Source organism: Stigmatopora nigra, chromosome 11 (assembly GCF_051989575.1).
Source record: "Stigmatopora nigra isolate UIUO_SnigA chromosome 11, RoL_Snig_1.1, whole genome shotgun sequence".
Classification (NCBI taxonomy): Eukaryota; Metazoa; Chordata; class Actinopteri; order Syngnathiformes; family Syngnathidae; genus Stigmatopora; species Stigmatopora nigra.
Window position 1 is genome coordinate 8,445,024 of NC_135518.1, and position 23,747 is coordinate 8,468,770.

General features: G+C 39.2%; 3 protein-coding genes across 8 annotated transcripts in view; 2 read left to right on the forward strand and 1 right to left on the reverse strand.

Moving 5' to 3' along the window:
• Window positions 1-16,810, forward strand: part of LOC144204069 (dedicator of cytokinesis protein 9) — a 43,670-nt gene extending 26,860 nt beyond the window's left edge. For 3 of the 6 annotated variants that reach the window (XM_077727815.1, XM_077727818.1, XM_077727819.1), the window contains exons 8-53: window positions 636-810; window positions 922-974; window positions 1,414-1,488; window positions 1,576-1,716; window positions 1,975-2,187; window positions 2,270-2,392; window positions 2,876-2,958; window positions 3,063-3,185; window positions 3,321-3,400; window positions 3,495-3,682; window positions 3,757-3,822; window positions 4,142-4,234; window positions 4,304-4,427; window positions 4,523-4,641; window positions 4,873-4,959; window positions 5,057-5,146; window positions 5,620-5,735; window positions 5,818-5,887; window positions 5,973-6,098; window positions 6,170-6,241; window positions 6,582-6,728; window positions 6,803-6,886; window positions 6,998-7,109; window positions 7,685-7,863; window positions 7,974-8,090; window positions 8,414-8,525; window positions 8,635-8,771; window positions 8,890-9,004; window positions 9,073-9,139; window positions 9,235-9,282; window positions 10,119-10,255; window positions 10,891-11,006; window positions 11,094-11,231; window positions 11,309-11,491; window positions 11,575-11,688; window positions 11,762-11,977; window positions 12,137-12,194; window positions 12,254-12,360; window positions 12,451-12,573; window positions 12,646-12,759; window positions 13,844-13,990; window positions 14,112-14,322; window positions 14,649-14,839; window positions 15,221-15,321; window positions 15,405-15,543; window positions 15,935-16,810. In XM_077727815.1, the coding sequence (XP_077583941.1) occupies window positions 636-810; window positions 922-974; window positions 1,414-1,488; window positions 1,576-1,716; window positions 1,975-2,187; window positions 2,270-2,392; window positions 2,876-2,958; window positions 3,063-3,185; window positions 3,321-3,400; window positions 3,495-3,682; window positions 3,757-3,822; window positions 4,142-4,234; window positions 4,304-4,427; window positions 4,523-4,641; window positions 4,873-4,959; window positions 5,057-5,146; window positions 5,620-5,735; window positions 5,818-5,887; window positions 5,973-6,098; window positions 6,170-6,241; window positions 6,582-6,728; window positions 6,803-6,886; window positions 6,998-7,109; window positions 7,685-7,863; window positions 7,974-8,090; window positions 8,414-8,525; window positions 8,635-8,771; window positions 8,890-9,004; window positions 9,073-9,139; window positions 9,235-9,282; window positions 10,119-10,255; window positions 10,891-11,006; window positions 11,094-11,231; window positions 11,309-11,491; window positions 11,575-11,688; window positions 11,762-11,977; window positions 12,137-12,194; window positions 12,254-12,360; window positions 12,451-12,573; window positions 12,646-12,759; window positions 13,844-13,990; window positions 14,112-14,322; window positions 14,649-14,839; window positions 15,221-15,321; window positions 15,405-15,543; window positions 15,935-16,060 (5,556 nt within the window). In that variant the 3' untranslated portion in view covers window positions 16,061-16,810. Of the gene's footprint in view, window positions 1-635; window positions 811-921; window positions 975-1,413; window positions 1,489-1,575; window positions 1,717-1,974; window positions 2,188-2,269; window positions 2,393-2,875; window positions 2,959-3,062; window positions 3,186-3,320; window positions 3,401-3,494; window positions 3,683-3,756; window positions 3,823-4,141; window positions 4,235-4,303; window positions 4,428-4,522; window positions 4,642-4,872; window positions 4,960-5,056; window positions 5,147-5,619; window positions 5,736-5,817; window positions 5,888-5,972; window positions 6,099-6,169; window positions 6,242-6,581; window positions 6,729-6,802; window positions 6,887-6,997; window positions 7,110-7,684; window positions 7,864-7,973; window positions 8,091-8,413; window positions 8,526-8,634; window positions 8,772-8,889; window positions 9,005-9,072; window positions 9,140-9,234; window positions 9,283-10,118; window positions 10,256-10,890; window positions 11,007-11,093; window positions 11,232-11,308; window positions 11,492-11,574; window positions 11,689-11,761; window positions 11,978-12,136; window positions 12,195-12,253; window positions 12,361-12,450; window positions 12,574-12,645; window positions 12,760-13,152; window positions 13,183-13,843; window positions 13,991-14,111; window positions 14,323-14,648; window positions 14,840-15,220; window positions 15,322-15,404; window positions 15,544-15,934 lie in introns of all 6 variants that reach the window. The other 3 variants (XM_077727813.1, XM_077727814.1, XM_077727817.1) reach the window with 2 other exon arrangements.
• Window positions 16,811-17,069: 259 nt separating this feature from the next.
• Window positions 17,070-23,609, forward strand: slc15a1a (solute carrier family 15 member 1a). The gene is made up of 22 exons (XM_077727822.1): window positions 17,070-17,109; window positions 18,516-18,603; window positions 18,681-18,822; window positions 18,915-19,034; window positions 19,126-19,225; window positions 19,527-19,617; window positions 19,823-19,906; window positions 20,059-20,141; window positions 20,233-20,319; window positions 20,424-20,513; window positions 20,662-20,706; window positions 20,788-20,820; window positions 20,887-20,975; window positions 21,282-21,363; window positions 21,526-21,645; window positions 21,899-22,045; window positions 22,123-22,169; window positions 22,356-22,463; window positions 22,553-22,664; window positions 22,741-22,878; window positions 22,982-23,089; window positions 23,172-23,609. The coding sequence occupies exons 2-22, from the start codon at window positions 18,597-18,599 to the stop codon at window positions 23,400-23,402; spliced, it is 2,064 nt and encodes a 687-aa protein (XP_077583948.1). The 5' UTR covers window positions 17,070-17,109; window positions 18,516-18,596; the 3' UTR covers window positions 23,403-23,609.
• sdhaf3 (succinate dehydrogenase complex assembly factor 3) lies at window positions 17,172-18,206 on the reverse strand. The gene is made up of 2 exons (XM_077728334.1): window positions 18,117-18,206; window positions 17,172-17,694 (listed from the first exon to the last, which is right to left on the reverse strand). The coding sequence occupies exon 2, from the start codon at window positions 17,681-17,683 to the stop codon at window positions 17,315-17,317; it is 369 nt and encodes a 122-aa protein (XP_077584460.1). The 5' UTR covers window positions 17,684-17,694; window positions 18,117-18,206; the 3' UTR covers window positions 17,172-17,314.
• Window positions 23,610-23,747: the final 138 nt, after the last annotated feature.

The following is a 23,747-nucleotide window of genomic DNA, read 5'->3' on the forward strand; positions in this document are numbered from 1 at the left end:
CAAATATTATCATAACACTGCATTACAGTTCAAATCATGGCAATTCACTAAAGCTTGATAACTATTTTACTTTTTGTGGTTGACAAATTGCAGCCGGCTCAACTGTTTTAATTGATTCTGAATACCCAGTTACATCACTACTCCAGTTTTTCATTGCAATGCATGGTGGATGGAAAAACTCTTCTATTCTTAAATGGCCCAGCCCGTCTAATTTCAGAGACAGCTTACATCTGTGTGGCCACTCTTTCCAAAAAGTGACTCATACTATACGCGCAACCCGGGCCGACTAGTTTAATCCAGAATACATTGGTGTTTCTATTGATTTTTGTTGCTCGGCAGTAATGATGACGTCAGCATTAAAGTGAAGCAAGATGCTGTTTGATAAAGTCATGGTCTATTAAAATAATATGTTTCAAGTGATTTGGCAATAACAAATTGTGGAGTCGAAAGACAAAAGTCACATATGGATGTCTAATATTGAATTATACAATTTAGCTCAGTGCGTTCTTTAGAAAAGGGGCCAAAGATGATAGTATTTTTCCATCTCTCCCCTTATATTTTCTGCACTGCAAAGATCTTATTGTTTTTTTCTTCAGACATTAATTTGTGATTTTTTGTCTTCCACCATGCTGCAGAATTATAAGGTTCGTAGGTTTGCTTTCGAGCTGAAAATGCAAGATAAGAGCACCTACCTGCTGGCTGCCGACAGTGAAGGAGAAATGGAGGATTGGATCAACTCGCTCAACAAGATCTTGCACAGTAGCTTCGAGATTGCCATGCAGGACAAAAGGAACGGAGACAGCCATGATGGTACGTTTACCTTTTTGTCATTTATATTTATCCTTTCTTTGGTCCCATTCTGAATTTGTTTCTAAAAAGTACAAGTCTCTCACTGATTTCTTATTTTGGTTTTGTCTCCAGAGGATGATCTTGGGAAATCAGACAGTTCTTCTGGGAGTATGGACAGTTTTCAGGTACTGATATTGCTTTTCTCAGGCACATCACTTGAATTCTGTAAGAAAACAAATGCACTATCTGCTTTCTTTAATTTGGTTTCAGGGGTTTCTTGGTCAGATCCTTTTTTTAATACACAACTTTATCTGCATTCCTAATAAAATTTACTTCCAGTTTGAATGCTGGTATGATGCCAAAGTATTGTAAAAAAAAAAAAAACAATTATAATAGTTACTCAGCTGGAAAACAGATTTACAGTTAAGTGTTATGGTGCACTTTAATTGTCTGCACCACCTGAAACTGTAAAATGTAAATATGCAATTTCCAGATGTGACCAAAAATTTGCTAATGATTAAACCACCTGACTGAAAATCTCTGCAGTCAGGGTGTGCCTGTTTGTCTAGAAATGCAGACCCTTTGTCTTCTTAAATAAGTTTATTTTTTTCCTCCCAACTCAAGAGTGCAAAAGATATAGAGTTAAGAATGAGAAATGAGACCAGATTGAAGCTGTTCACACTTGACCCGGACACACAGGTTAGTAAACACTAGAACTCTGACGCATTCGATCCAAAATGCAGCCGATGCACATGGAGATCCTTCTGTTCTATACTCTTTTTTTAGAAATTGGATTTCTCCGGCATAGAACCAGATGTGAAGCAGTTTGAAGAGAAATTTGGCAAGCGTGTGCTCATTAACTGCAATGACCTTTCCTTTAATCTGCAAAGCTGTGTGGCTGAGAATGAGGAGGGACCAACAACAAATGTAGGTTTCCGTTCGCAGCAGGCAAATGTAATTATCTGTGTGACTAAATACATAAAGTCTATGGATGGTCATTGCGGACTGTTTTGCTGCTCAGAGACTATTGACATAGCAACCAGACCGTGGCCTTTGAGCCAGCAATTTTCGACTCTCTCCTTCATCAGGAACTCCCTTTTAAAAGCTCAACTTTTGTTTTTTTAGGAATTTAAAAAAAACAGCACGTGTTCTCAAAATATGGCTATATTGGTACTTTTTCTTTAGGTGGAACCATTTTATGTGACTTTGTCACTCTTCGACATCCAAAATGGACGCAAGATCTCGTCTGACTTCCACGTGGATCTTAACCATCCTTCTGTTAGAGGCATGATGCCCAATTATGAGAGTCAGTATATAAATGGGGGAGGCGATGTCATCCCTGAAGGCCCGCGATTGGTTCATGGAGTGCCTGAAGCTGTCATGCGCTTTCCACGTCAGGTAAAAAAAAAAATCATATAACACCCTATATTGTTACTCAAGTTAACTTTCCAACTCTTACCCACTTTTAATTCACTTGTAGGGAGTGTTCTCTGTAACGTGCCCCCACCCTGATATCTTCCTGGTGGCTCGCATTGAGAAGGTGCTACAGGGAGGAATCAATCACTGCGCTGAGCCTTACATGAAGAGTTCTGACTCCACTAAGGTACGGGTGGTACACTTATTAAGAAAAAAAATCCCTGTTACACTTACATTTGGGTTAGATAGCCTTGACCTTGGCTGTATATCTTCTACTTGTGTTTACATGAGACGTAACCTGGCGGTATTTCACAAAATCATATCAGCACTTGTCACTGGGCAACAATCCAACATAATGAAGTCTTGAGCGCAGATGTTTTGGATTGCACCGAGCTTCCCGCACATGACGATTTTTAAGTAGAAAGAAGAATAAACTGAATTCCTCTCTATATACGAAAGCATAAATGTTAACACAATCACTCTAATACGGCTAAACCTTGTCATTTAAAAAATTATAATGGTGAATATTGACTGGTTTTAAAAGGTTATCCTAGTAATTTAAATTTAATATCTTATTCCATGAGATGTAATATTATAAAGAGTCTTTATATAAGATGTTGACATTTTTATATGGATTATTTCATGTGTTTAACTATGTGTTCCTTTTTAGGTGGCTCAGAAAGTTTTAAAAAATGCCAAGCTGGCTTGTAATCGCTTGGGCCAGTATAGGATGCCTTTTGGCTGGTCAGCAAGGTACTTTACACATGAAAACAATGTAAAAAATATATATTTTTGTTAGCATAAAAATATGCATTGCTTAATTATCAAATCTGAACTTTAACTTATCTCTGTTGCAGGCCATTGTTCAAAGACGCTTCAGGGACACTTGACAAAAGTGCTCGCTTCTCACCTTTGTACAGACAGGATAACAACAAGTTGTCCAATGATGACATGCTCAAACTGCTGGCTGACTTCAGAAAGTTTGTATTCATTGACTATGACAGTTGTAGTTTTCAAAATCTGTTGAAATGCTGTCAAATCCTGTCAAAAATAACATTGGTTGTCACATCCTTAAATCCATCATTATCAAAATTTATAACAATGTTGTGTTCCAGGCCAGAGAAGATGGCCAAGCTGCCCGTGATCCTCGGAAATCTTGACGTTACCGTAGACAATGTTGCCCCTGACTTGACCAGTAAGAGCTTCAAAGTAACTTCTCGGTCAAATCAAGCACGGCTCGAGTTACCCTCCGACTGTTTATGTACTTTGCCTTCATGCTGCTTCTGCAGATTGTGTTTCCTCATCCTACATTCCTGTGAAGCAGTTCGACGTGAGCGAGAAGTGCCCCATTTTCTTTGAAGTGGAGGAGTTTGTGCCATATATAGCCAAATGTTCCCAACCATTCACTATCTACAACAATCACCTCTACGTCTACCCCAAATTCTTGAAGTACGACGGTCAAAAATCTTTTGCAAAGGTATGACCGGTGGGCTATTACCCTATTGAATTACTAGCGAAATACTTCTGTTGACTTCTTTTTTCTGACCAAAGGCAAGGAACTTGGCGGTCTGCATTGAGTTCATGGACTCGGATGATGAAGATGCTTTACCGCTTAAGGTAAAAAGTATCAATATGTATTTAAGAATTACTGTATTTTATTTTAGAGTTTTTTAATAGTTTGGCTGGGCCTGCAACTTATACTCAAGTGCGACTTATATGTCGTTTTTCGTCACTGACGACTGAGAGCCTTTTATGATTTAAAAAAAAAGTGTTTTTTAGGCTAAAGTTATCTGAAATATGATGTACTTATGTTTGATTTTTGTTATATTTTTATCATGTTGGCAGGTTGGCTATAACTGTGATTTATAGTCCGTAAAATGCACAGTACAATCCCACACATGGCAAACTTTTACCTAACATTGCTGTCATTCCACAGTGCATCTATGGGCGACCTGGTGGGCCTTTGTTTTGTAAAAATGCCTTTGCTGCCGTATTGCATCACCAGCAGAACCCTGAGTTTTATGATGAGGTAATGAGGTGACAACAGTGTGTAATCCCAGTCAGTGCTTGAATGTGTATCATGGTTTCTCTATTGCAGTTTAAGATTGAGCTTCCAACCCAGCTCCATGAGAAACATCATGTTCTATTCACTCTCTACCACGTCAGTTGTGAGAGCAACAGCAAGGCCAGCACAAAAAAGAGAGAGCAGGTTGAGACGCAAGGTAGACAAGTTCCTAAGTATCCTTGCCTTTTCAAAGTTCTCACTTGAGTGCCTGCTTTTTTTACAAACTTAATTACATTCATCCCCCATTCTCAGTTGGTTATGCGTGGCTTCCACTCCTCAAAGACGGCCGGGTGATCATGAATGAGTGTAACATCCCTGTGGCGGCCAACCTGCCTGCTGGGTATCTCAGCTCCCTGGAAGGTTCCAGCAAGGTAAGAGATAATTGGTCAAGTCTTTTGCCCTTAAGCATAAATGTACGATTGGAGTGATCCTAGGCCCACTGCACCCGAGATAAAATGGTCACTTTGTACAAACCTGGGCTGTTCACGCCCTAAAATTGACCCTTGCATGTTCACACACATGAAAATCCTGTACCAGAAAGACAGTGACTCCTGGTGTTCTATAGGGAAATAGCATTGTAATATTGCTTTTTATATTCACAGCATTCAGGTCCAGAAGTCAAATGGGTGGATGGAGGCAAGCCTTTGTTTAAAGTGTCTACTCATTTGGTGTCCACCATTTACACTCAGGTTTGTTTTGACTGCCCTAAGTACTGAATTACGTCACATTCCACTACTTGGACTTCTTTTGAAATGAAGCTCACTGTGACCATTTTTGTTTTTTCAGGATCAACATTTACACAATTTCTTTCATCACTATCAGAGCACAACATCATCATCTCAGGCACCAGGAGGCGAGCTGGTCAAATACCTAAAGGTGGGTATACAGTACATAAATAATTAAAATGAAGATTTCACAATGCATTAATAAAGTCTCCATTTGAATGTTGATTATGATGTCAACATTAGAATTACAGCATGTTGTTATTGCGTTACATGTATGCAGGTTTAGAGTTGTCTGAACTTGATGATGTCTAACGCCTTGAATTTTTCATGGCATATTTTCCTACTTGTATCACCTTGCAATCATACAATCATTCTCAGTTGTTGTTTTTTGTGTAGATCATTTTAACAAGTGCAATATTTTGTGGTTTTTATTGCAAAGTATTATGACCTCTACCCATAACTACCAGCCTTTTAGTAACACTTTTTTTGCTTACAGTGCACATGAATACTAAAAAAAAAAACATTATTTAACTGGGCAGTAAACTTTAAATGCCTATCCGTATAAATAATAGACTAATTATTGCTGTAGTTAACTTTCTCAATGATACCTTTTTGCTCCCTCAGAGCCTGCACGCCATGGAGAGTCACGTGATGATTAAATTCTTGCCCACCATACTTAATCAGCTGTTCAGGGTGCTGACCAGTGCTAGCCAGGAAGACGTGGCGGTCAATGTAACCAGGCAAGTGTCTTAGACAAGATCTCCATACAACAAAAGGCCTTCTTGGTCAAATTGTGACACATTTTACTTGTTGGTCTTTTAGAGTCATGATCCACGTTGTGGCCCAGTGTCATGAAGAGGGATTGGAACACTACCTGAGATCATATGTGAAGGTTAGAAGAAAACATTGTTGCTCCACCTGCTTGGCATTCTCCTGGATGCTCTCTTTTTATTGTTTTTTTGTTGGTGTTTTTGCAGTTTGTGTTCAAAACTGAGCCTCACACTACATCGTCCACACGAACTGTGCACGAAGAGTTGGCTAAAGCCATGACTGCCATCTTGAAACCTTCCACTGACTTCCTCACATGTAATAAGCTGCTCAAGGTAATACAGCGGTAAATTTAAGTGTGATTCGGTTTTGTATATACGTTAATTTTTTTGGTCTTTTTTTGCAGTATTCCTGGTATTTCTTTGAAGCTTTAGTCAAGTCCATGGCTCAGTATTTGATTGAGAGTTGTAAAGTGAAGGTAGGTTTACTCTTTGTTGACTCAGGGGTGTTTGTGATTGTTATACGACAGCTCATCTCCTTGGCAACATGTCCAGGCTTGTGAAAAGCCACAGTGGTGCAGTCCAAATGGTATTAAGTCTATTCAAAATGTTGCTCAGGGTGCAGCTTAATTTTTGCCATTTGTTCATACATTCATGAGGTATTTACATCAGAATATTGTATGTTTATAAACAGCATGCTTATTGTATAGAGCACAAAGGTTCTAAAAATCAGAAAAGTGATTTCATAGATATAAATCAGCAACTCTAGAATAGAATTTTTCGAGATTAGTAGATATTTATATTTTTTTATGTTGTCAGCTATCCCGGAATCAGAGATTCTCCGCTTCATTCCATCACACTGTGGAAACTGTGGTCAACATGATGATGCCTCACATCACGCAGAAGTACAAAGACAATCTCGATGCAGCCAGAAACGCCAACCACAGCCTGGCTGTCTTCATTAAGGTGTGCTTCTTTTGAGTTCCAGTCTCGTTTAATTCAGAATGTGTAGATTTCATTGACAAAAACTCTTTCCACAGCGCTGTTTCAACCTCATGGACAGAGGCTTTGTGTTCAAACAAATCAATAACTACATGAACTGCTTTATGCCTGGAGATCCAAAGGTATGCTGGGTTCTTATTCACATATTGGCTGCCATTGATGCAACTGAAAGACTTTATTGATGTGAATACTTCTCATTTAAATTGTTGTATTTTATGTTCTTTCTAATACAGACGTTATTTGAGTTCAAGTTCGAATTCCTGCGTGTTGTATGCAACCACGAGCATTATGTTCCTTTAAACCTGCCCATGCCTTTTGGAAAAGGGAGAATACTTCGATTTCAAGGTCAGTGAGTCATAAATTGGACTTTATGATTTTTATTTGTGAAGCCACTTAAAATCCTTTTCATTTTCAAAACCACCTTATGTAAAATTGTCTGTGAGAAATACCCAAGCTGCAAATAAAAGTTCTTTCCATCCAACCTAACCCAGTTATTTCATTTTGGAAACTATTTACTCTAGTCGGGAGGAAATTAAAAGGCTTTTACCTTTGAATTGACATTAAATTCTCTTGCAAATAGTCTCCAAAACGTATTAAAAGTTATGCTTTGTTTTGCTTGGCTACTAGCAAATCAGAGCAATATATTTGTAAGGGTTATTGCATATTGAAAGGACAAATATTCTATTGAAGAAATTCTATTCTATTCACTCATACAAGTAGTTCTACTAGTGTCTTATACACCAGTACATGGACCTTTTGAGCCAGTTCATTTCCTGGATGCAGTCTCCATACCTTCCGAAAATATGTATTCTAATTTAATTGTGTCTGATTGAAATGAGATTTGTGACTTTCAATTAACATTGATGAGTTAGTGTAGTTTCCTGTGCACCAATCAATCTCTTGTGCCTGCACTCCCTCAGACCTCCAACTCGATTACTCGCTGACTGACGACTTTTGTAAGAACCATTTCCTGGTTGGGCTGCTTCTCCGCGAGGTCAACGCGGCCTTGCAGGAGTTCAGGGAAATTCGACAAATAGCCATCCAAGTGCTGAAGAACCTGATGATAAAGCACACCTTCGACGACCGCTACACCTCAAAAGTAAGCATCTCAGTCTTTGGCGAGGGGGACTTTTTTCTCTTTCTCTCATTCACCTCACTTTTAGACTTTTTAATGGAGACTTGCCACTGAGTGATTCATGTATTTGCCAGAGTCAGCAGGCCAGGCTGGCGACACTCTACTTGCCTTTGTTTGGTTTGCTGCAAGAAAATGTCAACAGGCTGAATGTGAAGGAAGTGACCCCCTTTACCATAAACCACTATAACAATGTAAGGGCGACATCCTCGGGCATATCTTGAACCTACATGCAACTTTATCACTAAAACCATGACGCAAATCTACATTTATGTTTCCCGTGCTTGTTTATGGGACTTTTACTTTCTAATTGCCATTCACAGCAATTTACCAATCTATTTTGATTGCATATTATGTGTATGTGACTGTTTTAATATGTATATTTAAAGTTTAAAATGAGAAAAGGTTGCATTTTTGAGGGGAAATCTGGTTGATTTTATATTTTCTGATGTCAACAAATGTAATAAAGTTGTGAAAACTGTCAATGTGGATATTAAAATGCTCTTGTTTCTATCAGAATGGACGAGATGATTCCCTCCTCAGCAATGTTCTGATGACACCTCCTAGATCCAGCACTTTTTTGGACACAAGCTTGCACAAAGATGTGTTTGGAGTCATCTCTGGCACCGGTGAGTTTAAAAAAAGTGCTGTTGGACAAAACATGAGCAAGAAAAAAATCATCATCTCTATGATAGAAATGACGGAATAACAAAAAAAAACGGGTCCTCTTCCATACAGCATCTCCTCACACATCCTCGACACCCAACATTAACTCTGTGCGCCACGCAGATTCGCGAGGGTCCCTCATCAGCACAGATTCTGGCAACAGTCTGCCAGAGAGGAACAACGTGGAAAAGGGAAACTCTTTAGACAAGGTGCATTTTACCAAACAACCAAAAACTTATATTTTTTCCCTCCAAAGTTCATTTTGACTATGGTTCAAAGTCCTTCAATATATATAATAAGCACTTGTGATGTTTGTGTGTGTTACAGAGTCAACCTGCCTCATCACTGAGCAGCTCCCTGCTCCGATGTGATAAACTGGACCAGGCGGAGATCAAGAGCTTCCTCATGTGTTTTCTACATGTCCTCAAAAGCATGTCTGAGGGTAAGATGTCATTATTTCGGAATGTAGACTAAATACAGCCAATTGAATTTGATGTTGCCATTATGCAGACGCTTTGTTCACTTACTGGAATAAAGCAACGTCCGCTGAGCTGATGGACTTCTTTACGCTTGTCGAGTGAGTAGCTTTAATATCCCTTTTTTTAATGGGTATATGGAATTGTTTGCTTCAATTTTATGCATTATTTTTTTCTTCCTCTCTCTCTTTCTTAGAGTGTGCCTGCATCAATTCAGATATATGGGAAAGCGATACATCGCAAGGTAATGTTGTTTCGGTCATGAGAAAAATTGTTCACATTTTAAACAATTTATTTTGAACCACGGCTAAGAGGGCCCAGACTTCAACATCCAGAGGTCTTTAGTTGTATGCTCTATTTCTTTCTTTCTAACTCCCCATTGCTGTTTCTCCACTCACATTAATGCTGGCAAGTTTAACACTGAATTAAAAGATGGCTCCTGCCCTCTCCTGCTTGGTAAGCCGTCTGTGTGGAATAGACTACAAATGCATGATTCTTCTTATTATTATTTTTTTTCTGTGAGATTGTAGTGATGTGATGACTCTCATGACAACGTGCATGGCTGCCTTATATAGTTTACCTCAACAGTACCAATTCATTGAAAGTATTAGCAATTGCTTGCCGACTATGTCACCATATAACAACTTCATAATGGTGCGGCTTTACACTTGTTGTATTCAAAACTTTTAATCACAATGAATATGAATGTCATGGCAATACGATGGTTGGGCAACATATTAAACAAACAAAATAAGTATGAAAAGTCAAGTTATGAAGAGAACTATAGGACATTTGTATGCTTACATTTGAAGCAAAGTCATTTTCTGTTTCATCTGCACCAGTATAAGCCATTCTTGCCATCACATTCATTTGCATTAATTTCCGACCGCAACAATCTATTTAAAGTCCTGGCACCTCACAAGTATGAGGGTTTTGTTTGAAATAATGTTAAAAAAAATCCATATCCTCCACTGACTTAAGCGTGCTATTCATAAGTCCATCTAACATGCTGTTTTTAACCCTGCCCCGCTGTAGAGTCTGGTAGACTCATCAACAATCTCTGTCCTGTTTCCTCATCAGGAACCAGGACGGGGCAGGACACGTAGCGCATGAGCGGAAATCTCAGACTCTGCCTGTGTCCCGTAACAGGGCGGGAATGATGCATGCCCGCTTACAGCAACTCAGCAGCCTGGATAACGCATACACTTTTAACCACAGTAAGTGCTCCATACTGGACTAGCAACATGCATATTAAAACCAGAAATCACGAAAAAGATGATATTTTCATGATTTCTATACCATCATCACCAACTGACAAGTCATCTGCTGCAAAACCCAATCTGCCATCAAAATCAAAATAACCACTCTAGGGGCCCAGTTAGCCTATTTTGCCCTTTTTGACAATTTCTTACTGAATTTCTTTGTGCTTTCAGTGTAAAAAAGATTTCAAGTATTCTTGGAATATCTGTAGAACATGGTAAGAATGTATCAGGATGACAGGCAGTTTGCATTAGAAATTAATTGGTTCCATTGGTTTTTTTTTCCCAAAATCATCATACATATCAATAAAACAGTTTTTGTTCGCATATAAGCCACACTGGAATAACAATAAAAAGGAGCTGTCCACAATGTATTATCAGATGTTTACATTGAAAGACATACAGCTCATTAATCTGTACAAATACATAAATCAGCTTGTTTATCATTGCAAAAATATGAAGAGACATTTATGCGGGTAAGCAAATCTTAAATTTGTTTTTATAATCACACTTTTAGCCTTTTCTATGTCATTGTACACTGAAAATTCTATTAAATGTGAACAAGCTACAGCTATCTGCTCCCTTTTTTTTAGCTTACAGCCAGACTGATGCAGATGTTTTAAATCACTCTCTGCTGGAGGCCAACATCGCCACAGAGGTCTGCCTCACTGTCCTGGACACTCTCAGCATCTTTATCATGGGTTTCAAGGTAGAAATCACCATTAACCTAATACAGTGTTATTGTTTTTCTCCCTATTAATAGTCCAAAAACTTTGCTTTTGTCTTGTAATTGTAGACCCAACTCTGCTCAGACCACGGTCACAGTCCCCTTATGAAGAAAGTTTTCGACGTTCACCTCTGTTTTCTGAGGATCAATCAATCGGAAACTGCCCTCAAGCAGGTCTTCACTTCATTACGAACGTTCATCTACAAGGTAGAGAAGACACCCCTATTATTGTCGCCATTTCCTATAGCCCGTCAATGGAGCTCACTGCGTTTTTCTCTTGGCAGTTTCCCAGCACGTTTTTTGAAGGCCGGGCTGACATGTGCGCCACGTTCTGTTATGAGATCCTGAAGTGTTGTAACTCCAAATTGAGCTCCATTCGCAGCGATGCTGCTCATCTGCTGTATTTTCTCATGAAGAGCAATTTTGACTACACGGGACGCAAGTCTTTCGTCCGGACGCACTTGCAGGTGCAGTGAGCATCCTTTTGGCAATTTAGGATTTAGATTCCTTTACATCATCGACTTGATTCACCTGTTCTTTATGCTTTTAGGTGGTAATTGCTGTCAGTCAGTTGATAGCGGATGTCATTGGTATTGGAAGTACACGTTTCCAGCATTCTTTGTCCGTAATTAACAACTGTGCCAACAGTGATAAAACAATCAAGGTCAGATTTGGTTAAATTGAGTCATATTTGTAATCATTTTGCGATTAAAAAATTAAAAAATGTCCCTCAACAGAACACAGCGTTCCCATCCGACGTTAAAGACCTGACCAAACGTATCCGAACGGTGTTGATGGCGACCGCGCAGATGAAGGAGCACGAACGTGACCCCGAAATGCTGGTGGACCTTCAATACAGCCTGGCCAAGTCTTACACCAGCACACCTGAGCTCCGCAAAACCTGGCTGGACAGCATGGCTCGAATCCATGTGAAGAATGGAGATTTGTCAGAGGTCTGTTACAAAAAGAAAAAAAAAGACTCTTCCAGACATATTTCTGTTTTTGTCAAAATGAGATGATAGGAATTGCCACTATACAACAGTTAGAGCTCTATTTTGTTGCAGCAGTGTTAAAGTTAAGTCTCTGTATTTACTGTTGTTATTTTTGTTTAGGCGGCCATGTGCTATGTTCACGTAGCAGCACTTGTGGCAGAATACCTGCGGAGAAAAGGTAATCCCCATTTTAATGTTTTCTTTTTTCCTGGATAATTAACATCTTCATTCCTGCAGGCATGTTCAAACAAGGATGTTCAGCGTTTCAAGTCGTGACGCCAAATATTGACGAAGAGGCTGCCATGATGGAGGATGTTGGCATGCAGGATGTCCACTTCAATGAAGTAACTTTTTTTCTAGTCTTGTATTTGTTGTAGATGGCGGTTAATGAGTGCAAGAGTGTGTCATCTGTATAATATCAACGTTTCTAACAGGACGTCTTAATGGAGCTTTTAGAGGAGTGTGCCGATGGCCTTTGGAAAGCCGAACGCTACGAGCTCATCTCGGACATCTACAAGTTAATCATCCCCATTTACGAGAAGCGTCGAGATTTCGAGGTACCCGTTCTAATCACAAAACGATTCAATTGGGTGAAGCATTTTTCATCATGGTGATGATTCTCTGCGCAGAAACTCGCCCATTTGTACGACACGTTGCATCGGGCGTACAGTAAAGTGTCGGAGGTGATGCACTCAGGAAAGCGGCTCCTGGGGACCTATTTCAGAGTAGCTTTCTTTGGCCAGGTGAGTCAAAATTTTAGGTTTAAATTCTTGAAATTGTTTAGTCCTCGTGTTTAATCAGGGTTGTTGATCTTATGGAATCCATTCTAACAAAGATTTCTTATTTTTCGCCCTCTTTCAAGGCAGCGGTAAGTTGTGCAGTTGCACTTTGTGTCTTCAAGGTGCTTTTTTTGCAAAGCTGCTGGTTCTATTCTCCATTGCACTTGTATCGAACCATTTCCAACTTCAGGCAGCTGTTGACAAATCATGACAGCTTCTGCTTTTATTGCATGGCGGTTTCAATGTTTCATCTCATGCCATTTGTAATAGCAATCCATAGTTTCTGGGGGGGTTGTTCAGCCTGACACACACACACATATATTGTAATAATGTTTTTATTCCTCTCTATACTGCAAGCATTACCAGTTTACTGATTCTGAGGCTGAGGTAAATGAGTGTCGTAGTTGGCGTTGTAGGACCATAGTGTGATTAGAGGGTGTATTCTTGTCCTTGTCTTATTAAACCGTCAATGCAGTGTCGACATCGACAGAAATGAAATAATGCAGCTTCCGGACCACGAGTCTAATTTGCTGTGCCTTTTTTTTATAATCTAGTGGTATTTATGTTGTGGTTTTATTTTATTTTTATACCTGTTACACAATGACAGCTGTGGGAAAGGCGTTTTAAGAGACTGGGCCAAATCAGTTAGAAGGATTTGTCTTTCGACCTATTAAATGTAATTTTTTTATACGCATTTCCACGTGAATCGCCTAAGATTGAGCTTTATTGTTTATGGTAAATATGACCGTGCCAATGGAATCACACTGTCTTTCGTCTTTGTTTTCTGGGTCTTCTCTTTAAACTGTTTTTAGCCATCAGTAGAGTAACACTCACGGGTCACTACATTAGTATCAGCTCATCGGGGTCTCATTGAATTGTGCAGTTGTACCTAATGATGTGACCATTGACTGTTCTTGTTGCTTTGGTGTGCTTTTGGACCTTAGCTTGTGGGTTGATTGAGTTCCAAGTGGTGGCCTACTGTGATTTTAAATGGATTGGGTATGTATATATTTATACTTTTTTTTTTCTATTCGTCTTATTATTCTAGGGTTTCTTTGAGGATGAAGATGGAAAGGAATATATCTACAAAGAACCCAAATTCACACCACTGTCCGAGATATCGCAGAGGCTCCTGAAGTTATATTCAGACAAGTTTGGCCAGGAGAATGTAAAAATGATTCAAGACTCTGGAAAGGTATTTTCTTCTCTTTAAAATATAGTTGTTTTTGGTTGGTTTTGAATATTTGCTCAAATTCAACCACTAAAATCCTGCAATCTGTTGACATAAAACATCCATCCATTTTTTCATCTTATAGATCAACCCCAAGGACTTGGACTCTAAATTTGCGTACATCCAAGTGACGCATGTGACACCTTACTTGGAGGACAAGGAACTGGCGGACAGGAAGACTGATTTTGAAAAAAGCCACAACATTCGCCGCTTTGTTTTCGAGATGCCTTTCACTGTGTCGGGGAAAAAACAAGGCGGGGTGGAGGAGCAGTGCAAACGAAGGACCATTCTTACCAGTAAGTGACAACTCACACACCTCCATTTATTATTCAGAGGCATGTTCCAATCATTTTTTTATATCTTCCAGTCATTATTAGTGTTGCTCACCTGCTTTTGAGCCAATAAGCAGTTGTCACGTTTATCTTACAAAGATCTAGATTAGAACCTGAACATGTGAGCTTGTTACCTCAAGGACTTTCCCCGGGCTGCAATTAAGCGTGTTTATTGCTTTACAATGTAACAAATCCAAAAGTTCAAGCGCAGATCCTTATCTTCAATCACTGTTACTATGTGTCCTCCGGAGAGACAACAGTTAACCCGCCTCGCATTCTGTCCTCTCTAGCCACCCATCGTTTCCCTTACGTGAAGAAGCGGATCGCCGTCATGTACCAGCAGCACGACGACCTCAGCCCCATTGAGGTGGCCATCGACGAGATGAGCAAGAAGGTGGCGGAGATTAATCAACTGTGCTCCTCCAACGATGTGGACATGATTCGGCTGCAGCTCAAACTGCAGGGAAGCATCAGCGTCCAGGTCAGGACATCAAGCAGTTCAAAAAGAGTTCAAAACATTTCTCTCAAATGGACAGCCTCAAATTGTAGGACACTCACCTTAGGGTGGGTGAACATTCTAAATTGCCCCTACCTATGAGTGTGATTGATTGTCCTTTTTGTCTCTTTTTGCCCTGTAATTGGCCCCCTATTCAGGAAATCCCTGTAGTTAGCTGGGATTGGCTCCAGCACCCCCCGCGACTCTTGTGAGGATTAGTGGTTCAGAAAATGAATGAATGAATGTTTGCACACACAAAAAAACAAAGAAAACACTAGTCGATGTTCATGATTTAGTTTCACATGCCACACAAAAAGCACTGTGATTTCTAACTTTGAGTAAAAGAGAAACCTCTTTCTTGCTCAGGTGAACGCCGGGCCACTGGCGTACGCTCGTGCTTTCCTGGATGATGCCAGTGCCAAGAAATATCCCGATAACAAGGTCAAACTACTGAAAGAGGTCTTTAGGTGAGATTTCTCCCAACAGATGTTACCTCTATTTGTCTTTACGGCCCTTGAATTCATCACGACGCGGTCACCTTTGCATGCAGGCATTTTGTGGAGGCGTGCGGCCATGGCTTGGGCATCAATGAGAGGCTCATCAAAGAGGACCAGCAGGAATATCACGACGAGATGAAGGCCAACTACAGAGACCTGGCCAGAGAACTGTCAATCATCATGCACGAGCAAGTCAGTACAATGCGTTCAAAGTACAAGGTGTCATCCTTGACATGCATGTTGATAACGCCATTTTCTGTTTTCTCCTGGCGCTGACATGAGCAGATTGGATGGTAATGATAATGATCTTCAGTGTTGTTGTTGATTGATTCGGACAGATGCATGTGCGTTTTTACATTCATTTGGATAGGTTACCACACTCAAAAAGAGTTTGCGTTACCAGCCTTTGTGTGTTATTGTCAGTTAGATTTAATATTATAATGTATCCAGAGACCTTCTTGTGCCCTTGTGGATGATGGGTTTTTACAATCTTTCCCTTTTCCCCTTCTGTAGTGGTCCTAGTGTAACATCTAACAGTAATTATTTCCATTTTAACTCTATTGATTTTGACATTCCCTTGCAGATCAGCACTGTGGAAGACGGCATTAAAAGCGCTCTTCCCGACTCGCTTCACATTTTCAACGCCATCAGTGGCACGCCAACGGGGGCCACCATTCAAGGCATCCCCAGCTCTTCTTCTGTGGTATGAAGAGCCCAAAAGCGCTCAGTCAAAGGCGCCGACGAGCTCCTCCAGTCCCAGACTGAACAATTTTTGTTGTCCTCAACTAAAGACTAAAACCATTTGTATTGTGCACACATTTGTTACATGGTTAAAAGGTGGGGGGTGGGGGGGTCCGCATCATTGTGGTGTCATTTATCCCAAAAGAAACTGGACATGTTCCTGTTCCTCATTACTTCTTTTTTTATGCCCTCACGTGACATTGTTTTTTTCATAGTTGCGTTTTTATGTACAGTAAACTTTTATACATCACTAGACGCAGTACACATCACCCTTTTACATTTTTATTTCTACAATTTTAGCCTCCTGTATTTTAGCCAATATGTTGAACTCCTGGGAACGTTTTACTATTTAAAGCCATTGCATCAACATAAAAAAAAAGGAAGGGTTAAACAGAGTTGTGTATTTGTGTATATATATTAAAAGAAAAAGGAGCGTGTGCAATATTTGCAAAAGGATTTTGCTGCGTGGAACTCATACACTGTACAGATTTTGTTCACCTTCATGCCAAAGAGGGGAGGTGGAACCTGACACTGCGGGGGATCGATTGAAGCTTTTATCAGATTAGCAATCATTCGATTGAATTTTTTTATATATATATATATATATAAATATATTTGGGAAGGAGTGTCTTTTTGTTTGTCCCCAACATAAGTTCTGCTGTAAGCTGATGTTTCCCTGATGCATTTCTTTGAATAAAATACACTAATTCCTCTGCAACTTGTTTTATGTTCTAAATGTTTTTTATAGCGGTAACAGGGACTCCGTATCAGTCATATTATATCGCTCAACAACCCACCATAAAAGCAAGAGTCAGCAAGATAGGAGGATGTCTGAATGTCTAGTAAGCATTATCAAGGAGTAAACATTGAATGGTCTTCCATTTGAAAGCAGCTGGTTTGCATTATGGCAGGTAAATTTGGTTTCATTTGCTTATTTTATTATGGATAACTTAGTATTCTTGCATGTTTTTAGCCACAGATGTAAAGGAGCCAAGGAAAGAGAAGACCCGAGGGAAGGTAATGATTTTTTGTGGCTATTTTCAACAATGTAGGCAATCAAAAAAGTTGTAGACCAGTGGTTGTCTTTTTCTTGAGAGTTTGGATTTTATTAGGCAAGAACAAAGTGAACCATACGCTTTCATGGGACAATTTAAAACCGATGAGTCAAGTCATTGTGAGGTAGTGCTTAAAGTTCTTCTGCACATTGGTTTGATTCCTCCATTCATTTGGTGTCCTCCTGAATATCAAATTGCCTATTGGGCTTGGTGGATTCAAGCAGGAGCTCATACAGTTGACCAATCTGTTCATCTTGGAAGTCCTTCAGTTTGTCTTCCATCATGTTGAGCCCGAATTTCACGGCGCCGTTTTTTTCCTTGACGGAATCCAGAACCTGCGACTGCAGAGTGTCTTTGTAGTTCTCCCATTCCACCATGAAGCTCTTGGCTTCTTCAGGTGAAGCTGTCTTGTGTCTTCTAAACTCATCTTTCACGTAGTTGTCGCCAAGGGCTCTCAAATGTATCGGCATGAACCGATGGAGCACCAGAATCCTCTTGTACAACGAACAAACCTTGGAGACGTGGGTAGTAGACATGGCTGGTAGGCCTGAGAAACAGAGATGTGCTTAGTATATGGTTCAAAAAAATCTTATTTACTTATTTAATGGCTTTGAGGGAAAGAAATATCAAACTAATTTGACCTAGAATGAGTGACAGTTACATAAAATGACTACTATGTTCCAGTATTGTTGAATGCCAAAGACGCCCCAATACATTTTGACCACGATTGGAGGATCTTGACAATGGAAAGTGAATTGGACGTCTATGGTCGTCAATGGCAACCGATTAATTGATGAAAAGATAGAACTCGTTTAAAGAGTAGTACGGTTTTGGATTCGTGTCCTTATTTAAGCAGTATTACAAAGTCAATGTTTGGTCAATGTGAAAATAATAATAATATTCAACTGTACACTAGTTGGATCGTCTATCGCCGTTAATGCGAAAAATGAAAAATATTTTCATATTTACCTAACACGTCCTTTATCGAGATCCTGACATTGCTGCTTCTAAGAGTCAATAATCAAACCACGCGATATCTTATGCGATACTACAGTGTCCTGTAAAGCACAAAAACAAACCGAATACAGAAAGTTGCACATTAATCAGTGAATAGTCATCGGAGACAGTAGAGTTTTGGGCTGGTGAGTGTTCTGTACAATTACACATTTAAAAATTGATTCATCAAATGTTAAACTAAGTTATCTGTGCCTGTATTTTCTAATATGCACTGTGATTTAACTTTTGGGGCGTATGATAAACATAACATAGTAGTCAAAGAAGCATGTATTTTAAATTGGATACATATTGCACATTTGCAATCTGAGGGTTTGGATCCCCGTGATTTTTCCTTATTTTTCTTATTTTCAGGGTATCACAGTATGTAGCTACCCGCTCAGCATATTTTTCATTGTGGTGAATGAGTTCTGCGAAAGATTTTCCTACTATGGCATGCGAGGTGAGCAGATCAATTTGGCATCTTAGTCATATTTGATTTATCAAATTGTTCATGCATTGACTGTTTGTTCTCCTCAGCTGTCCTGGTTCTGTACTTTAAGTACTTTCTGCTCTGGGACGATGACACGGCCACATCCATCTACCATACTTTTGTCGCCCTTTGCTACCTCACCCCAATTCTGGGGGCCATTGTGGCCGACTCCTGGCTGGGGAAATTCAAGTGAGTCAATCTGATCAGCCATCTCTTCCGTTCCATAATTTGTACTGATACATTAAATCCTGACATTTTCATGTATTTACTCCTTCTCCCAGGACCATCATCTACCTGTCCATTGTGTACGCATTGGGTCAGGTGACCATGGCTGTCAGTGCCATCCACGACATCACCGACACAGACAAAGATGGGACGCCTGACAATCTTACCTTCCACATGTGGGTTTTTTCCTAATGGATATAACATGCCCGAAATGGGTATATTGTCAGCCTGTTTTTTACAGTAACTCATGCATTTGTCCATATCCAGCGCCATGTCAATGGTGGGTCTCTTCCTCATTGCCTTGGGCACTGGTGGCATCAAACCATGTGTAGCCGCCTTTGGTGGAGACCAGTTCAGCGAGCACCAAGTGAGTTGTAACTAAGATTCATCAAATTTTAGTCGTGGGACAGCATGTCAAGATTTGGCACAGTTTTGAAGTCATCTAGAACTCATTTGCATCCAAAATCTGTTTTGACTATTGGCATATGTGTCATATATTTAGTGTACATTGTCAAATCTTGTATTAAGTGTGTCATAGTTGGCAAGAGTAAATAATTTTAAAGATAAGAGGTTAATAACAGCACAAAAGATCAAGGATCACGCAAATTTCAACATGTCTGCTTTAAAAGGTGAATATTTGTCAAATGTGATCCTATGCTTTTGTGCAGGACAATCAGAGACGAACATTTTTCTCGGTGTTTTACCTGTGCATTAATGGAGGCAGCCTCCTGTCCACCATAATCACTCCCATTCTGAGAGGTAGGAAAAAGTTAAACACATGCAAAGTAGCTCTCATATGGCAAATGTCATTGCAAAATTACATTAGACAATACAGTCAGGTTTAATTTGACAAAGACAGCTAGTGCTGTCAATATTTGCATTTAAAAAACACTTGAAACTGTGAATACAAAACAATCAAAGGGTAAATAGTTGTTTAATTTTGTTGCTATGTATTTGTTTGCAGCTCAAGAATGTGGAATCCACAGCAAGCAGAGCTGCTATCCTCTTGCATTTGGAGTTCCTGCCGCTTTGATGGTGATAGCGCTGGGTATGTATTATATAGTAGTGTACATTGTATACATATGTCAAACTCAAGATCCAGCTCGCCACATCATTTTCACGGGCAAAATGTAATTAAAGTTATATTGCTCTCTTCTGGTAAAACAACTTTGAACAATAACATAATGTTTCGTTGACCAGTGGTTTTCATCGTCGGCAGCGGCATGTACTACAAAGCAGAACCAGAAGGAAACATCATGATGGATGTGTCAAAATGCATCGGTGTAAGTCTGTTAATTTGTTTCTCCACTATTTGCTCCCTTTTTCTTCTTTAAGTATGTCACATCATTACATTTTTGTTTCATTTGCTGTCAGTTTGCTATGAAAAACCGCTACAGGCACAGAAGCAGCAAGTACCCCAAAAGGCAGCACTGGATGGACTGGGCAGAGGAAAAATATGATGTAAGTTTGCTTTGACACTGTCTGCATTTTTATTCTTATCAGCAGATTTATTTCTAACAGGAGTGCCTAATATTATTCTGTGATTTTTGGCTCTTGCTCTTTAGAAACTACTAATTGCACAAATTAAAATGGTGCTGAAGGTTCTCTTCCTGTACATTCCACTTCCAATGTTCTGGACTCTCTTTGACCAGAAGGTATTTATTTCACTGTAACCGTTTTTTTCACGGAACAAAACTCAATACAACACTAAAATACGAAGGGGAACAGTAATTAAAGTGTAGCCTCTTTTCAAAATGGCGATGCTTCATCTGCAATGATTGTCTGCCAAACATTGTCATCAAGGGTTCCAGGTGGACTTTGCAGGCCACTACTATGGATGGACACTTTGTAAGTTGCCTACATAAAAACAACTTGAAATGAAGATGGATTCATTACACGGATGCATGACTAAAATGAATATGTTTGCAGGGCTCTCTGGTCGTCCAGCCTGATCAGATGCAGGTAGGCTTAAGTCAAGTATTGTGTGTGTGTATCACTGGCCTCATTCGCAGTATCTGATTTCATCAGACTGTCAATCCCATCCTGATCTTGACCCTGGTGCCCATCATGGACAGTGCCATCTACCCTCTCATCAAAAAATGTGGTCTGAACTTCACGTAAGTAACACTAGAGGGTGACTAAGTCTTTGTCTAAGTCATTCTTCATTACTCATTAGTAAACTGGCTTTTATAGCTGCAGTCTGTCTGCAAATGTTTTTAAAAAATGCTTTTAAATGTACTTTTATTCAGGTAAGGCATATTGGGTATTAAATGTCCGGTATTAAACAAATAAAACTGTAATTTCAATGATCAAAACAATAATGTGCTTTATAATCAAATGGGATTTATTTAGAAAAATGAAGTGATATATTATGGATAATGTATTTTATAAGAAAATAACATGTCATATGTTTGTTTTAATAGGCCACTGAAAAGAATGACTGTGGGGATGTTTCTCGCAGCATTGGCCTTCATCTGCGCTGCTCTGGTTCAGGTTGAAATCGACGTAAGTGGATGATGAAATATTGCATGTTGATGTCGTTTTTTCATTCCGGTGGGTCTTGCCTCATATTTTGCTCCTCTTAATAATTGGGGACTAAAACAGCACTACAAGGAAAACAATGCCTTAACTTTGCTCCTGTTTTTTTCTCTTTCTCTGTATTTTTAGAAAACACTACCCACCTTCCCATCAGACTCACAGAGCCAATTAAAATTATTAAACATGGGTGCTCAGCCACTCAAAATCCAATTGCCCGATCATGTTCAGATGGATCTCCTTCCCAATCAGGTATTTCTTAATCTGATTATTTATTACCCTGCTTTTTAATATTTGCATCCTGGTAACAATGTACTTTTTTCGAGGATTCCCTTAATCCTGTCATTAGCGCATCATTGAAAATAAAATAGTAATAATCATATAGACATCATGTTTGTCAATCAGCTCAATAGATTGATGATCATTTCAAGTGTATTTCATGAAATAAGTTACTAATTACTTAAATGTAACCTAACATTGTATTTGTGTTTGCCTTTGATGCCAGGCCAGTAACCAGTACTTCACATTTGGAAAGGAAGAAATCAATGTGACCGTAGAAAGCCCTGTTGGAGTAACAAGAACGCTTTTTTTAACAAACAATGAACGACAGACACTTCTACTTCCCTCAAACATCTCCCAAGAGTGGCAGCTGGTGAGCTCAATATAATTTAAATAAATAAAAAAGCTTCAGTGAAGCAAATTAGTATTTCATGTTTACTTTCCCCTCAGACTCGGGATCTCAGAAGCAAACCACAGCAAGGAAATAACGAAATCAGGTAGATTACATTTTTCCTGCCCAGTTTTAATTAGCCTGCAGTACAAGATGAAAATGTACATTTCAATATGGCCTTCACAAGAAGCTTAAATACAGCTCTTTTGTTCTTCTCAGCATTAACATATCAATATAGAAACTGTAGTATTTGGGTATTTTATTTTTAATAAACAGATGTGTTCTTTTTCAGGTTCATAAATGGAATGTCAACAGCAGTGAATGTGTCCATTGCTGGAGCTGACCCAATTTTACTTGAGCCACTATTCTATTCCAACTATTCCAAGATCAAAAATGGAATGTTAGTATTTTAAAACAACACACTATTGTTAACAAAACAAGAAGAATAATTACGCTGCTAAAATAGTAACATGATTTTCCATTCTCCAGTAACATGTTCTCCTTAAGGAGTGAATCAGATTCATGCGGATACAGTAGGGAGTTTGGATTTGGAAGTTCTTATACCTTCTTCATCCACAGCACGTTCAAGTTTGGACCTTCTGTGAGTCATGCACTATTGTGATATTTTCTATACTTTTTTCACTGTTTCACATGTTGATGGCTTTTTTTTCTTCTAGTGCCACGAGTCTATTAGTGCCGTAGAAGACATCCAGCCCAACTCTGTTAACATGGCCCTTCAGATCCCACAGTACTTCTTCATCACGGCAGGCGAAGTCATGTTTTCCGTTACAGGTCTAGAGTTCTCTTACTCTCAGGTAAACACATACTGTATGGTACAGTGTGTTCACGTCCCTAAACTTTTGTGTAGTAACTGAAAGAATAGAGTACAGTAGACCCTGATTTGTTTTTATTTCTAAGGCACCAAGTAACATGAAGGCAGTGTTGCAAGCAGGGTGGTTGCTGACTGTCGCTATCGGCAACTTCATTGTTTTGATCGTGGCCGAACTTGCCAAGATTCCCGAAAAGGTAAAAAAAATAATAATTGAATAAATAACAAAGTTCTGTTCCTGTGTCGTTAAGGATTATGTTTTCTTTTGTTTGTTTTAAGTGGGCTGAATACGTCCTCTTTGCTTCGCTCCTGATCGCCGTGTGTTTCATCTTCTCCATCATGGCATACTTCTACACTTATATAGACCCTTCAGAAATTGAGGCCCAATTCAAAAAGAATGCAGATGATGACGACAAGGATGATGGAGACTTGAAACGGAAAATGTCTATTAAGAAAGACTCTTTTGAGAGTGAAGATGGGAAAGATGAAAACAAACAAACTGAAATGTGAAAAACACAGTATGGCATTTATAAGTGAATGTTTGTGTAAAAAGTTTTTTTAGGTAGGTATCATTTCTTGACTGTATCAGAATTATTTTAGGATATGCTTTATATACTTAAGGATAGAAACAACCAACGTGCATGTTTTCCATTGAAGATACTTGCTGAACTTTTATAGTCCACGTTGATTTGTAACATAATAAATCATTTTGATGACTGTGTAATGGGCAAAGGGATTGATTATGTAACAGTTCATGCTTATTTAAATGAGATTAGATAACTTTAGTCATCCTGTATATGGAAAATGTCATTGTCACAGTAACAAGAGGGTGAGAATATAGACATGAAAATACAT

Bases quoted from the DNA above. Each gene is read 5' to 3' on its own strand.
- slc15a1a (XM_077727822.1), top strand. The intron at 20,821-20,886 runs GTAGGCTTAAGT...TGATTTCATCAG, and splicing joins TCCAGCCTGATCAGATGCAG to ACTGTCAATCCCATCCTGAT. The intron at 20,976-21,281 runs GTAAGTAACACT...TTGTTTTAATAG, and splicing joins AAATGTGGTCTGAACTTCAC to GCCACTGAAAAGAATGACTG.
- sdhaf3 (XM_077728334.1), bottom strand. From the start codon at position 17,683: ATGTCTACTACCCACGTCTCCAAGGTTTGTTCGTTGTACAAGAGGATT.